Genomic DNA, 16,796 nt, shown 5'->3' with positions numbered 1-16,796 from the left:
TCCAGACTTGCCTAGTCTGAATCGAGATACACCATGAGTGCAAAATACGTATCGGATTCTAAAGCCTTAATTCAAAAAAGAGCATAAAATATTTCATCAATAACTTTTGTATTGATTATAAAACAGTATGTACAATGGTTAGTGGATGAGCTTTCAAGTCATGTTGCTAAGGTTTTTACCCAACGACATAACTCCATAACTCCTCTCCCTGCCCTATAAACTTGGACAAAGTGATTAACCTAATCCTCAGATTCCTCATTAATGATGGAAAATTAATGATGTCAAAATAATATTCTAGGTATACCAGATTAAATAAAATTAAATAAAATAAATTATTAAAATTAATCTCAACTTTTTTATGTTTTAATGTGGCTACTGTGTCTGGACGGTTCTGGTCTAAACCATCACCGATAACAGTTTCAAATGCAAAATGGGATGGAAATTTCATTATGTGCTTCATATGACTTATCTAAGAGACTGAAGATCCTAATGTACTTTAAATACCTTCTAATTTAAGTAGCATTAATATTCACCTATTGCGCATTCATGGGGACACACGTCATCTTCCCACTTTGATAATAACAGTACTCATGGTATCTTACAAACTAGCTGAAGAACAGCATGTGACAAGTCACCCTTCTGTACCAACTGTATGCATTGTCTGTTCTTCACATAATATTAACAGAATCTTACTCTAAGACCCATCCTCATTCTTAAAAAATGTTTTTCTGTCTCAAATTCAGTACTACATTTTGGATTAAAGCAATGTATCCCATCTCTGACTTTCCTATCAGCAAATCTACCTTTTAGTGAATAGCAAGGCTACAATCCAGTTTCAAGTTGTGTCATCACCTGTTTAATATAGCTGCAAAAAAAAAAAAAAAACACATTATTTTTCAGTCCTGGAGATAAGGAAGGCACTAATTATGTAATGTGAAAAGATACTCCCTTTTATCTGCTCAAATGGCTTGAGAGAAAGGTTTAAAAATACTGATAAGGACTATAAATTTAGCCAACTCTATTACTTATTAACATTACTGACTGGACATGTCATAGTGCTGAACATGTGTTACTTAAACTACTATAGATGTTAAGTCCTAACTTATAATATTAAAATTACAGTTACGTATCACTCCAAATTTCTCCAAAGCATTTCTACAGACATTATCACAGCAGTTCCCTACAAAAATCACTGGCTGGAAATAAAGTTGATTTTACCATACCCTCATTTAACAGACACAAAAAACAAGGCCCAGAGGTTATATGTATCTTGCTTGCCCAAATAAAGCTTGCAGCTAACAATAAGATAAAGTATAAAAAAATTCTACTGCTGCCTGGTAGTTAATACTGTGAACTCTAAAGTTAGATCTTGGGTTCAAATGCTGGCTCCAACACGTAGTAGCTGTGGGACCTTGGACAAATCACTTGTAACCTTATTCCCTCTATCTTTCCATTTTCTCACAGACATAGTATGAGTAGTTACCCGCATGAAAATTAAAATAAAATGCTCACACACACTGAAAATTCTCAATAAATGTTTGCTCTTATCACCTAAGGCTTTAAAATCTGAAAGAAGGGACATTTAGAGATGAAATTTTTAAAAAACCAAAATAACACTGCTGTCAAAAGGATAAGAATATTTCTAGAACATCATGAACCATAATCATAAATGTTCAGATTTTATAACATTTTCATTTTTGGCAAATTCATTCTTCATGTCTCTTCCTTTTTTGAAAATTACTCCTAAAAACCTGCAAGAAATAATAAAACCTACATTTATTAAAATTGTGTGGTTTTAAAGGTAGAATTCCCAATTGAGAAAATGGTAATACAGAAAAGGTGAAAGGAATGATCAACACACATTACTTCAATTATCCAACTATTTCTTTTGTGTACATATCCACTGTGGTAAGCTTTACCAGATGGTATACTCGAATTTACAGAAACTAATTTTTAAAGTATGTTTCCTAAGTCACAATATATAAAAATCTGATATATTGTTGCATGGTAACAAAATCCCAATCTGAAGGCTAGCTAGTGTAGAAATATTTAGGAGAAAGGAGAGAATGCCAGCCAAAGTGTGGGGAGAGTGTCACTCCCATAGTTCTAAAAAGTATGATATATACTTATCTTCTGGTATTACCTGGTACATAGTATAGGTGCTCAATAAATAATCTGAGTGAATGGGTGATTGAATGAATAAATGAGTAGGAGAAACTTAATGTTTCTTCAAATGAACTAAATCAAACAAGAAAGCATTTGTGATCCCATGGGAGATACACTTATAAACCAAGGAAGTCATTAATAAGGCTGACCAAGGTTCCAAGTCATAGCTCAGAGGCTAGAAGTAGATATTCCAAGATTCCCCTCACCTCCTAATTAATTTCAACAATCCTCTTCATATGCTTTGAAAATTTTACCTTGGTGAACTCCTACAGAGCAAAAGCATCCTTTGTAAGTATAGCGTGCTTTCAGGAATTAGCCATAGTGAGCAAATTTTGTGTGTGTGTGTGTGTGTGTGTGTGTGTCTGTGCGTGCGCGCGCGCGTGTGTGTACATACTCAGATATATATGAGCTAACTGAAAAACAAAATTAATTTTCTGCTATGTGCTAAAATACTCATTTGCTACTAAAGGGTTTTTTCTATTCATGTCACATTCAGGGCAGGACAGCAATTGCTGGTGCATACTTACTACCCAATTAGTTCAGGAGAGCTGAACTAAACTCTTGCATAGTTTTACAACCAAGCCTTGTTTTTAAACTTTAGCTTGTCATTTGATAGTAACATAGCTGTAAAGATGAATTCAGAAGTCATCTTGCAAAAGCATTTTAAGTAAAAAGGTGTGCAAAAGCACAAAGCAATAAATCTGCTACCCAGGAAAAATTAAGTGGTATAATTTTAAACTATACCTCGAAATAAAAGAAAATCAAGACATATGAAAAGTAATTCATGATGGCTTCCATATGATAGATGCATTATTCTATTTTTAGAGATTACCTGTTACAATAATTTTTATAACCTTTTTGAAGAGCTAATTTCCTTAGAAATATATTTTTTAAATAATCACATTAAATGTGCAAAATAAATTATTACGATCTAACTTTTCTTCCTGATCAACTCTTGTTTAAAAAAATTTTGGTAGTATTGTTAATAAATAATATTATTAACTATATATATATGATATAATGTATAAACTGATGCAGTTTAAACCACAGATTATTAAAACAGTGAAATCCAAAGGTTACTGGTCAAATATACTGCTACTGGTTCACTTTAAAATCTATGTTGAGGCCGGGCACTGTGGCGCACACCTGCAATCCCAGCACTTTGAGAGGCCAAGGCGGGTGGATTACTTGAGGTCAGGAGTTTAAGACCAGCCTGGCCAACATGGTGAAACCTCATCTTGACTAAAAAATACAAAAATTAGCTGGGCATGGTCCCATGTGCCTGTAATCCCAGACACTTGGGAGGTGGAAGCAGGAAAATCACTTGAACCTGGGTGGTGGAGGCTGCAGTGAGCAGATACTGCACCACTGCACTCCAGCCTGGGCGACAGAGCGAGACCCTGTCTCCAAAAAAATAAAAAATAAATAAAATCTATGTTAAAAATAAATTCTAAATATGAAAATCAAAATCCAAAGTTATAAGCAAATAACCGTCATAACAATTTCCACAATTAATATTAAGCTATGTTCCCAAATTAAATGGCAGCAATTTTTAGTGTATAATCAATACAAGATTAAAATACATTTTTTAAAAAAACGTTATTTTAAGTTCTGGGACACATGTGCAGGATGTGCAGGTTTGTTACACAGGTAAACATGTGCCATGGCGGTTTGCTGCACCTATCAACCCATCACCTACGTATTAAGCCCAGCATGCATTAGCTATTTTTCCTGATATTCTCCCCACCCTTAGAATATATCTTTATTCTAATTTAGATTATATCATTAGTAATAAAATTTTCACAAAGAAGTTAGTAGTACTTATTAACTAACAAGTATATTTTGGAGGAGAGTTCCAACAGTTTAAGGTGTCTTTCTCTTTTAAACAACTTATAAACTATATAATTATCTTTGCACTGAGGATAGAAATTTCCTTTTATTTATATAATGTATTTTTCAGATAGGTAAAGTTAATACTGAATAACCAATGAGCAAGGAGAAGCAAGCTTTAAGAACTTCCCAACTCTTAGGAATCATGAAAATAATTTTTTAAAGTGTCCCTGAAATTATCAAACACATCCTTTCCATTAAAACGAATATGAGTATAAAAGGAAAATACAAAGTTTATTTAAAAGGAGCAAAAAAGGGGGAACAAATGTACGAAAAGGTCTTTATATCCTAAAAATGAACAATGGAAAGAACAAGTTGTAAGTGGTAATACAAATCAAAAGATCACTTTCCCTACCAGTTTTGAGACTGTGCAAATATTTTAAAAATTAGAAACAGTTTTCATATTGTATTATTGTTCTATGTATTACATATTATAGTTTGTATTATGGCAGATGCCCCCTCCCCTTTAATTAATCTAAAACCTTAAGGATAAAAAGTTCCATGTGATTCATAATTGTTGGATGAATACCACTTTTCCTAAAGTTGTTAGGTTTCATAGATTATTCCTGGCACTTCTAGGATTTTATGAATCTATACTCTTCACAGTTTTCTAATAACAATAATAGTAGAGAACATATATCAAGTCCTTATTTATACATATTAAAAGGCAATCTAGAAGAACGGTTAAGAGCCACTATCTGAGTTCAACTACTGCTGCTTCACTTACTAGCTACAAGACCCTAGGTGAGTTACTTCTCAGTTACTTCTCCATTTACTTATAAAATGGGATAAGTACCTACCTCATAAGGATTAAATAATAATTGTTTAGCTCAGTGCCTGGTACACAGTTAATGCTACATAAGGGTTAGTTATTATTATTACTATGTGCCATGTATAAGTTTTACTTTACACACGTTACTTCAATAATTCTCATTTAACCTATTTTCCAGATGAGGATACTGAAGTTTACAACAGCTAAGCAACTTGCCTTAGTAAAAAAAAACCTAGCAAGTGGAAGCGCCAATACTGACATCTAGGTTCTCTGATAGCTATGCCAATGTATCCTCAAACTAGTCTCCGTGGATATATCTGTAGAGATTCACAAGTTTTTCCTCTGATTATTTTTAATTTTAAATCATTCTAGGGAAAATTTTCAAATGAAAAACATCTTCATAGAGTAGACTTTAATTTCTGAAATCATCAAACTGGTATACGCAAATCCCTGGCATTCATGGGAATATTCTCATAGATCTAGGATTTTTTTTTTTTTTTTTTTTTTTTTACAAAGCAGTCAACTCGTAAAACTTCAAACATAACACAGAGCTTTCATTCTTCAAGAATGAGAGAATAGGCCAGCCACTATGGCTGACACCTGTAATCCCAGCACTTTAGGAGGCGAAGGTAAGAGGATCGCTTGAGCCCAGGAGTTCAAGACCAGCCAGGACAACAAAGTGAGACCCTATCTCAACAAAAAATACAAAAAATTACCAAGTGTGGTGGTGCAGAGCTATAGTCCCAGCTACTCAGGAGGCTGAGCTGTGAGGATTGCTTGAGTCCTGGGAGGTTGAGGCTGCAGTGACCCATGATCACACCACTGCAATCCAACCTGGGTGACACAGCAAGACCCTGTCTCATGTTGGGAAAAAAAAAAGAATGAGAGCAACAACTATTTTTCAAAATGCTTATTCCCCATATTCATTTTAGATACCAAGTTCGGTTGGGACCTTTTGGCTAGTCTAAAAAGTAAAAGTATTTTTTAAACGACAATGACATAAAACATGTTACCTCTTTGTAACAACCGGTCTTGGTTTTAAAGAAAACAACAACACATTAAAAGAACAAACAAACATTTAAAAGTATTCCTTTAGTAAACAGTACTAGTACTCACATTCAGCACCAGTCTCTCATCTTCACTCCAATTCTGTATCTACAAGAGCCTTCAAGAATTTTTCACTTGAACAACTCAAATAATAAGTCCTAAGTAAACTCATTTTCCCTAGACCACTTTTCCCCAAACAAGATCCCTCTTCAACATCTCTAATTCCTCCAATGACATTAACATTCTCACAGTCATCCAGGTTCATGGCCAGAATAATCTTTGACTCCTATCTCTACTTTATTCTCTATATTCAAAACCATATGTCTTTCTTCAAATGAATTATGTCGTTCAGAGGCCCAACTCCATTCCCACTTATCAACCTCCTTCAGGTTTCATCACCCTACTCCTTCCCTCCAATCCTATCACTATCTACACCATCACCTGTTTATCCTTCTTAAAAGACCAATTCGATCATGCTTGTCCTCTGCTTTATAACCTCTATGAACTCCATTACTCAACCTACAGAATAAAATCCAAATGTTGAATTTAGAGCTTCTGATCATATAAGACCAATCATTTCAGAATTTACAGTGAATTCTCCCCTTTTATACAAGTGTGTCACCACATAATATCCCGTATGTTTCTTAGCCATTTCCTATTACTGTTATTAGTGGTGTGGAGGCTTCTACAGAAATAAGATTTCTTTTACATATCCTTACAAGACACTAAGTAGATAACCAATTACTGAGTTAGATATTATGAGTTAACAGTGCATATATACTGGGTACCTGATATGTGATCATTTATTCAACAGATATTTGCTAAATAATGAATCTGTGCTGAAGATACTAATGTGACTACCATCTACTAACAGATTTCCACGTGCCAGACAACACTAGTTTAGATGCATTATCTCACTTAATACAAGTCATCCTGAGACAGTATTATCAATCTCATTTTTAGTATGAGGCAATTATATCTCTAGTATAGTCTACTTTAAAAGTAGAGCCAAAATCAGAACTGAGTAAAAAGTCTGTACTCTTTAACACTGTATTCTACTCCTATAGAAAGATTACTCTAAAGAGAGGAGCTGTAATCTATTTGGCATGATGGACACACAAATATAATACTTTGCCCTAAATACTATGAAGGATGCATTAATGTCTTATTTGAGCACAAAATGATGGGCCAAACCCTAGGGTAAAAAGACAGAGAGTCAGAGATGTCTGGAGATGACATATTTAAGAATGAATCACAGTTACACAATAAAGAAACAACATTCCCAAAAAAGGGGATAACTTGTGCAAAGGTAGAAAAGCACAAATTTCATTACTTAGAGAACATCAAGTAGTTCAGTTTTCTAGAAAGTAAGTGTGATAAGGGGGACTGGTAGAAAGGGCAAGTATAGTCAGATCTTGAACAGTTTAGCCAAGGAGTTTAGATTCTGGCCAATAACTAACAGAAAGCCATTGTGTAATTTTAAACAAGAGGGGATGATCACATTTGTGCTTTAGAACTACTGCTCTGTACTGACAAACGGACTGGAAGAGCTAAAGCCTAGAAGCAGGGACACCATTTTAGGTTACTAAAAGAGTTCAGCCAAGAGACTAACCTAGAACAGTGGCGAGGAACAGAAAAAGACTGATTCAAAAGATACACAGGAAACAGAACTACAGGACTTGGTAACCAATTAGGTTGGGGGTTTGGAGGAAGGTGAGGGAAAGGAAAGAATCTAGATAAATCCAAGGTTTCTCTCTTGAGCTCTGTCTGGGTGGATGGAAGCACCATTAACTAAAACAGGGAAGAGGAGCAAAAACAAGATAAATATAAGGAAAATGTCAGATGGTATTGGTACATACTTCTAGTATACCCAAAACATGTCTAGTAAACAAATAGGTATACCTAGATCTCAGGAGAAATCCAAGGTAAAAATACAAAACGAAGATAATGGCCAGGAGAGTGAATGAAACTTCCTAGAGAAATGTGTACAATAGGAGACAGCCAAAGATCAAGCTGTGGAGACCACCAATATTTAAAACAGGCAGACAGGAGTATGAAAACTAAGAGAGAGTAGTGATACAGAAGCTTAGAAAGGAGAAAGTTTCATGAAGAAGGGAGCTGTCAATGCACTAAACATACCAAAGAGATGAGGATTTGAAAATTGAGTAACTGGTGACTTGAAGAAGAGAGGTAGCAGAGGAATGGCTGGTGAAGAAAGCTAAACTAGACAGGGTTGAGTGAATGGCAGGGAAGAAAATAGAGGTAGAAAGTTTGAGAAGAGAGTAACAACTAGAGAAGAAAAGAGCATTGAAGAGCAACATTTTTAGAATGATAGAGATTTTAGCATTTTTATACAATGAGAAAGGGACTAGTGGAAAATGAGATTTTAAAGTTATACCTCTGTACTTAAAATTAGTATATGGAAAAGTTACCCATAATACAATGTTAAGTGAAAAAACAAGTTGCAGAACATGTATGCTATAATGTCACTTAAAATTCTGACTCCTTTCAACGCCCCTCAAGGTGTTTAGGTCTTTACGATCTGGCCCATACCTACCTCTAACTTCACAGCATGCCATTTTCCCCTTCATTCATTATGTCCCAGCAACACTGGCCATTCTTTTTGGTCCTTCAACACACAAGGCTGTTCTCGCCTCAGGAATCCTGCACTTGCTGTTACTTCTGCCAGAATGCTCTTCTCCTGATCAAAGGCTAGTTCCTTCAAGTCATTCATATCTCAGTTCAAACATCCTTCCTCAGAGAAGTCTGCCTACCTTTATGTAATATTGCATATCTCTTCACCTCAGCCCCAAAAAGTTACCAGCAATACCTTGTGTTAGCAACTACCATTATCTGAAATTCTTATTTACTTGTCCATTCCCCTCCTAGAAGTGTAAGCTCTGTAACAGAGATTTCATCTTCCACATATGCAACATATTGTTCGCCACATATCCCTGCTGCTTAAAATAGTACCGGGCACATAGTAGACACTCTGTTTTTGAATGAAAATCTGTACGCACACACATATACACACACACACACAGATGTATTTACATGAAAAATATTAAGGAAGGTCAGAAAGGATCTTAATACTTGAACTTATTTATATGGGGGCAGCATGAGGCTAGGAAGAGAGGCATACAATAACCATTCACTGTTTCCTTCATCTCTATTCAAACTTTCTGTAGAAGTCATGTCTTTTGTAACTGAAAAAAAAAAATTAATAATGATCATATGAGCCTAGGACAGTTGATCTACTCTGCTTCTCTATTTTCGTTTGGTGGGCTATAATGATTTAATCGCCTGTGGAACAAGTGACTACTCTGACTGCAGGTTGATCCTTGAGTTGTTTTGGTATGGCAGTTCAAAGTTAGAATCTTAAACCTTGGAGCTGGAAAGAGCTTAGGGATCATCTAATCCAACCCCCTAGTTTTATAGATGAGGAAGAAGAGACTTAGAGCAATTCAATTAATAAAAAATAGGGTATTGATGAAAAAGTTTCAAAGACTATATTATTAAGAACAATTTAAAAGACTAATCTATTATATGTTATATGTAATTTAAAGAACTAATAAAAGCCTCCTAAAAGTTACTCTCACATATAACCTACAATCTTCTGGTGAAAACTATTGCTCAAAGTACAAGGATTTCCCTAAGCATATTATTTGACCAACGAACTCCACGGTTAAAGCATCATAATATAACAAAGGATATCGAATACGTGTGTGTGTGTGTGTGTGTGTATACATATATATATGGAGTGAAAATATTATTCACTCTTGATACCCTAACACTGTTAGGTGTGCAGACTAACTGAAGTTAGGCACTTCTTTCCACAGGGTAGACATACAATATGTCAAGTATATCATACATTAAGGATTCATCATACTTTGATTCAAATTTCTGTATTAATTTCTATAATGTGTATTTAATGGGATAAAAACCAAATGTTAAACAGGTAAGAAATGCACTACTATATCATTTATAGAAATGTCTTAACTATTTCTCTCTCTAGTTTACCAGGAATACAACAAATTTTGTCTAAACTTCTGAATAATACCACCTTATGCTTAAAACACTGTCTCACTTGACCCTCACAACCCCACAGACAGCAGATATTGTTATTTCCATTTAGTATATAAAATGAGGCTCAGAGATTAAGGAGCTTGACCACAGTCATTCAGACAAGTCCTAGAACCTAGATCCTCTACTTCTTTGTTCTTTCCAACACCCAGATTACTTCACATTTACCATTTACTAAAATGTAAATATAATTTCCTTCCTTCCTTATCCGTGAAGGTGAAGAGTACCAAAATCCTAGCATTCCTATCCTATTCTACCTGAACTTTTAGTACATCACATTAGTCATTCATCTTAATACTGATGAGAAAGATGTGAAAGTCACCTTAACTGAGAATTGTGCTTATCAATAATTCTGTATGAAATCCTACCAAACAGTCAATTACTTTTTTTTTTTTTTTTTTTTGAGATGGAGTCTTGCTCAGTAGCCCAGGCTGGAGTGCAGTGGCGCGATCGCCCACCACCACACCCGACTAATTTTTTTTTGTATTTTTAGTAGAGATGGGGTTTCACCATGTTAGCCAGGATGGTCTCGATCTCCTGACCTCGTGATCCACCCTCCTCGGCCTCCCAAAGTGCTAGGATTACAAGCGTGAGCCACCGTGCACAGCCGTCAATTACTTTCTTAATCATAATAAAGGTACCCACTTATTTAGAAAGTTCTCTACAAACAATACCCAAAACTGTTAAAATGGTCTTTATAGTTGGAAATAAAATCTGAAACCAAATCTTAGCCTTACTACTAACTGTTCAACACTCAGTGCATTTCTTAACTTAGTATCATCCTCATCCAAAAAATGAGGATAATACCACCTGCTTCTGTGAGATGCTGGGAAGATGAAATGGTACAATAGATGTAAAACAATTAGCTCTTAGAAAATGGCCAGATCTGCTAACATGGTGAAACTCCGTCTCTAAAAAATACAAAAAAGAAATTAGCCAGGCCTGGTGGCACGTGCATATAGTCCCAGCTACTAGGGAGGCCGAGGCAGGAGAATCGTTTGAACCCGGGAGGCGGAGGTTGCAGTGACCAGAGATCGTGCCACTGCACTCCAGCCTGGCGACAGAGAGAGACTGTCTCAAAAAAAAAAAGAAAAAGGCCAGATCTTATAGCTGTTAGAGACACAGATGCAGATAGCTACTGCTGATAGGTAATGTCATTTAATTTATGTGAACTTTTACTAGTTGAACTTCTAGTGTGCCCTTATTTTTTTTCTCCCCAATATTTGGGGCAGGACACAATACACTCATGCTCCCAGGGAACAAATTAAAGTGAGAGCTGAATTTCATTCTTGTTCTAACCCCTGTAATTAAGCAATAGAGTAATAATCTATTATTTGACTGTCTTGGAATTGGCTATATCAAAGCTTACACTATTTTGACTCCTATTCTTTATCTGAGTTGGCTAAATGCAGCTTTCACTCTATTCTGAAATAAAACTAATAAGCCAACTTTATGAATACAAATAAAAATACGGTGAATTCATCTTGGGTGAAAATAGGAAGGCTTCAGGGGGAATGCAGAGAGAGACCTAACACTGAGAAATTATGTATTCAGAAGTCCATTTTGTACTAATTTACTTTCTCTTTTAATCTTCACAAACATCATTCTAGTCAATAGAGGCCTCATTTTATAGATTAGGAAAGTTCAGAAGCTTTAACTCTTACTCTCTCCCTTTTGCTCAAGGTGCTTAACCACTTTAACCTACAAGAAGGCTCTCTTGCTCAACTCAAGGTCCTTCCTCTTACAATCTGCTCAGAATGGTCTCCTGTTTCTCAACAAGGCTGTCTCCTGCTTCAGGTCTCACCTCAAACAGTACCTCCTCCGTTCAATCTAAAGCAGTGTACACCTACGTCAGTGTAGTGTGGTAAGTTTTTTTTAAAAAAGGAAAAAAAAATAAAGTTGTGTACTTCAATTACTCATCTTTATTTCCTTCGCAGAACACAAAATGGTCTGCATTCATCTTCTTTTTGTGTTTAAGGGCAGAAATACTTTGATAATGACAATGAACACACCTACCTACAGTCATTTAGCAAGTAAATAACAGGACCTGGAAACCAGTCCAAGGAAATCTGACTGCAAGCTCCTGCACTGCCCTACCACTACTTTTTGTACAGATGACAGGGAAAGTGCTTTGGGCTGGGAAAAAAATTAAGAGGTGTGCCTTGCTGCTTTTTTATATTCATTCACTATTAAGAAATTATACATATAGTTAATACGACAAAATATTTAACCCGAATTTATGCATACAGTTAATACTACAAATAATTCGAATTTCAAGAGCCACTACATTGCCTACTAGAATCACAACTCAATTTGAAAAAACACTACATTTATAATGTGCCTTATCCTAATACTTCAAATTTGTTGAGTGATTGGCATCTGCGCAAATATTTAGGGCTAAAAGAAAACTGTCACATATACAAATGAGTTTTACTAACAAGCTTATAATATTCTTTTAAAAATTGTTTTGAATTTCACAATACATCATGCAGAAAACTTAACACCAGTCATATGATATCATTTCGATAATGGTGTTCTTTCTTAAAGAAAGATGACACATGCACTGACTGTTGCGTCTTTGCTGTCAAACCATGTTCTTGCAGGTAAGTCAGTTCATGTAAAACGCTAAGCGCGGCTAAAGCGGACCACTAACAACATTCCCTTTGTTACCTTACCCACAGGATTTAATACTTACTGCTGAGTTCTCCATCCTCAGATACTCCTGTCCCTCTCATTCCTAGGTATGTCAGTCCCAGTATTAGGAAAAATAAGCAGGCAGCAGTTAAGAGAAACATCGACAAGTAGTGGGCACTGAAACTCCCTGTTGGGGACATCTCCTCCCGTTTAAATTGCTGGAGAAGTTCCTCTTCGGGTTCGGAAAGCTTCGGTTTGTTGTATGTGTTTTTCAGGTAGGTATGATTGGAGCCCGTATGATTGGCGTGGTTGATCCTGAGTGAACTAGCGGCGGCCACCGCCGCACTGGGAGGGAGGCTGTTAGAATAAATCCTGGGAGAGTCCACATTGAAGGCCCCACCGCCAATATGATTATTGGTTTTCAGAAGGGAGCCTGTTGACGAATCCAAGGTTGAGTCCATGTCAGTAAGTGGCGGGGGCAGGAGTGGGGTCAGTTTCTTAGCGTTAACACGGTATCTAGGAACCGGGCTGGAGTCCACTTGATCACACCCTCCTCCCTGCTCCGCCGCCTCTTCGAGGTTTCGGCTCCTGTCTAGACTCCCGGCAGCCGCCGCCCTGTCATTCATCGCGTGTCCTCCCCCTCCCTGAACTGAAGTCTCCAGCCTGCCGCCGGCCGATTTAGCAGTCAGCGGGGAGAGAGGCTTACTATGGGTTCGTCTGGGCCGATGCCGGGAAACGGAGTCGTCCTTTAATACCTGTCTGCTGGAGGCCACGTCGTCGTCGTCCTCTTCCTCTGAGTCCGAATAGTTTTCCCGGCAGCTGTAGGGGACAAGCCGGCTGCCATTCACGGTCCGGCTCGCCCAGAGCGGCTCCTCGGCCTCCGGGTCCCTCTCCTCACCGTCCTCTCCCTCCCCTTCCTCGTCCTCCACTGCTCCATCTTTCCCCGGCGGGGTCTGCAGGTCGGGGCCCGCCGGCCTCCTGGCCCCCCACCACGAGTGGGGCTTCCTTCGCTCGGCAGAGTTGCTGTTAGTCACCTCGCTGGCGGCCAGGGGCGCCGGCGGCGCTTTGAGCCCGCGGTACTGGAGCGAAGCCCGGTCTTTCCTCCCGCCGCCGCCGGCCTGGTCCCGGGGACTGGCCTCCACGTCCGACTCGTCCGAGCTGAAGCCCAGCAGCACTTTGCTGCCAGCCGTGGGGGCGGCGGAGGCGCCCCCGGGCCCTCCCAGGAGGTTCTCCGAGCCGGAGGCCGAGATTCGGCACAGGCCCCCAGGAGTCCGTAAGTAGGAGAGGTCGCCCGCGACTGGCCGGACCCCCATCCCCGCGGCTGCTGCCGCCGCTGGTCCCGCGGCTACGACCGTGGCGGCTGCCGTGTTATTGTTATTACTGTTCCGCGTCTTGTTGCCGCGGCCCCCCGACCGGTGCTGTTGCTGCTCTTCCTCTCGAAGCTTCTTCAGCTTCTTGAGGTAGACCGGGCGGGTGCTCTCCGTCACTGGTCCGGGAGACAGGCCGTAACGGCGGAGCTGAGAGAAAAGCTCCTCATCCGAGAGCTGCTGAGGTGCCGAAGCCGCTGCCGCCGCCATTTTCTCTCCAGGGTGTTTTACAAGCTCCGCGCTACCGGAAGTGACGCGCCGCCCTAGACCCTGAACTAGACCGCGCGGCGTCGCCCTCCCAGCGCCGCGGGCGTCTCGGCCAATGGGAGGCGCGGGAGGAGCTCACCTGAGCGGGAAACAGCCACCTGAGCAGCGCGCGGCTCCCACGGCGGAGACTGTTTCTACTCTCTCACCTTGAGGTGTCGGCGCATTCTCCCCGCTCTTCTCTGTCTCATCTCCAGCTGTTCTCCGCCCTGCCCTTCCAAGCGCCGTTCCCAGGAGCTGTCTCTTACTAAACCACACCTTGACCTCTCCTTCCTAGGTTCCTGCCACCGGGCAGTAATAATTGAAATTACCTTTAAGTTCATGGCATAAGTTTTCTTTACATCTGGATTCCCACTGCCAAGGAAGCCTAGACCTACTGAAAGAAATTCTGCTGGCCAGACTAGATTGGCAGCTTTCCCGTCTGACTTCAGGTTGTCTATTTTCAGTTCGTCTTTCGCTTGACTTACCAAAAAAAAAAAAAAATTGACTTTCTCTCACTGCTCTTGAGAAGCCTCACCTCTCCCATTCTGAGAAGATACAGAGTACACCAATCACAATACAATTTTCTTCTAGCGTAATGGCTGTTCATATTCATTAGTTAATTGTAAGATATTATCTTATTTTTTCCTTTTTTGAAACCTAATGACTTCCCTACGTGAGCACTTTTGAAAGTGAAAGCTTATCTGCTTCATTTTAAGACTCTCAAAGACAACACATGATCCTATTTATTTCCTTCTTAGCACCTTTCCAACCAATTTTATTTATTAGTTATTAATAAATATTTGTATTTATTTTCAAAATTAGTTATTGTCCTATCCTTTTGGACTGTAATAAGCTCCATGTGTGGAGGAACCTTGCTTCTGTTACGATACTAGTAGAAGCTCAATAAATATTTGTTGAATTAATTAAAGAATTGCAAACAAAGGATAGTATGAGATGAATATTTTGAAATAAGACTAGTGCCAGGTGAGGTGGAGAAACCTTCACACAAAGTCAAAAAAACAAGGACGAGACCTGGAAACCCAACTCTCCCATTTACAGACTAGGAAATGAATCCCAGAGAGGTGAAATATGCCCAGTGTGGTGAAGATCTTTTCCCATTTTCCCATTTCCCCAAACCTTGGCAGACAGACAATTCTTTAGTACTTCAATCCTAGTAGCTACAAAATACTACAATAATTTTTTGTTGTTGAATGAGCTATTTTACCTATTACGTTACATTATACACCTGTACAGAAAAATGTTAGTCAAAAGCATAGATACCGCCGGGCACGGTGGCTCACCCCTGTAATCCCAGCACTTTGGGAGACCGACGGGGGGGTGCGGATCACGAGGTCAGGAGTTTGAGACCAGCCTGGCTAACATGGTGAAACCCCGTCTCTACTAAAAATACAAAAAAGAAAAGAAAAGCCGGGCGTGGTGACAGGCGCCTGTAATCTCAGCTACTCCGGAGGCTGAGGCAGGAGAATTGCTTGAACCCGGGAAGGTGGAGGTTGCAATGAGCCGAGATCGCGCCACTGCACTCCAGCCTGGGCAACAAGAACCAGACTCCGTCTCAAAAAAAAAAAAAAAAAAAAAAAAAAAAAAGCGTAGATACTAGCTTTTAAATAACCAGAATCAAACAACAGAATAATACCTCAATTTTTCACTTTTCCTAGCAAAAGGTTGCCATCTTCTCAAAAAAAACTTTTCTGTGGAGGACACTTCCTCACTTCCTTGTCCTTTATCATTGAGACTTTAAGATTTACAAATGTTCCTGAATCTATGACCGTTACACACTTATAAGAGAGTTTTGAATGGTAAATTATAATGGCTATGATGATGATGACCTGGGCTTTATTGCCATAATTATCTGGGTGGCAACTAAAATTATTATAAACTTAGCGGACTTGTGTCTCCATGTGGCAGAGTGCTTAAGCTGTGAACTTTGGAGTTAGACAAAACTATATATGGACCCAGCCCTTTCTTACTTTCATTCTTGGTTCAACATTTGCTTTATGCCATACTGGCTCCTCTGATAGGAATCATAGAGCTCTGTTGGTTCAGCCTCTGATTTTCCTGAACCTTTAAATGACCTCCTATAAGGACTGTTGAACCATTTATGTTTCTGCCTGTGGCTTTGGACAAGTTAATTCATCTTTCCAAGCTTTAGCTTCTGTACAAACAGAAGAGGGATGATAAAAATTCCTCAGAAGGCTATTTTAAAGAGTAAATAAAACTATATATCTGCATAATGCCTAGCACCATACGTAACACACAGTGTGCACTCAACAAATGTTAGTCAATATATAAAGCTAAGTATTGTGTGCAGCCATTTCGGTAGCATGGCCCCTAAGAACGCTATGTAATAGCAATTAAAGAAAATGCTACTCCATAGACAAAAATGGAAATGGTCAAACTTCCCTCAAGGCATTAAGTAATTCCAATGAAGAGTTAATGAAGATGGGCCGGGTGCGGTGGCCCATGCCTGTAATCCCAGCACTTTGGGACGCCAAGGTGGGCGGATCACCTGAGGTCAGGAGTTTGAGACCAACCTGGGCAACATGGTGAAATCCCATCTCTACCAAAAAGTT

The 16,796-nt window shown here is 38.9% G+C and overlaps 1 protein-coding gene across 1 annotated transcript in view; it reads right to left on the bottom strand.

The window, feature by feature from the left end:
• LEMD3 (LEM domain containing 3) overlaps positions 1-14,233 on the bottom strand; it is a 79,027-nt gene extending 64,794 nt beyond the window's left edge. Inside the window, exon 1 of the mRNA XM_050748612.1 lies at positions 12,654-14,233. Within this exon, the coding sequence (XP_050604569.1) occupies positions 12,654-14,169 (1,516 nt within the window). The 5' untranslated portion in view covers positions 14,170-14,233. The remainder of the gene's footprint in view (positions 1-12,653) is intronic.
• Between the last annotated feature and the right edge of the window lie 2,563 nt (positions 14,234-16,796).

Source organism: Macaca thibetana, chromosome 11, assembly GCF_024542745.1.
Source record: "Macaca thibetana thibetana isolate TM-01 chromosome 11, ASM2454274v1, whole genome shotgun sequence".
NCBI classification, from domain to species: domain Eukaryota; kingdom Metazoa; phylum Chordata; class Mammalia; order Primates; family Cercopithecidae; genus Macaca; species Macaca thibetana.
Note: the sequence above shows the minus strand (reverse complement) of the source record. Positions and strands in the feature narration are given on the sequence as shown.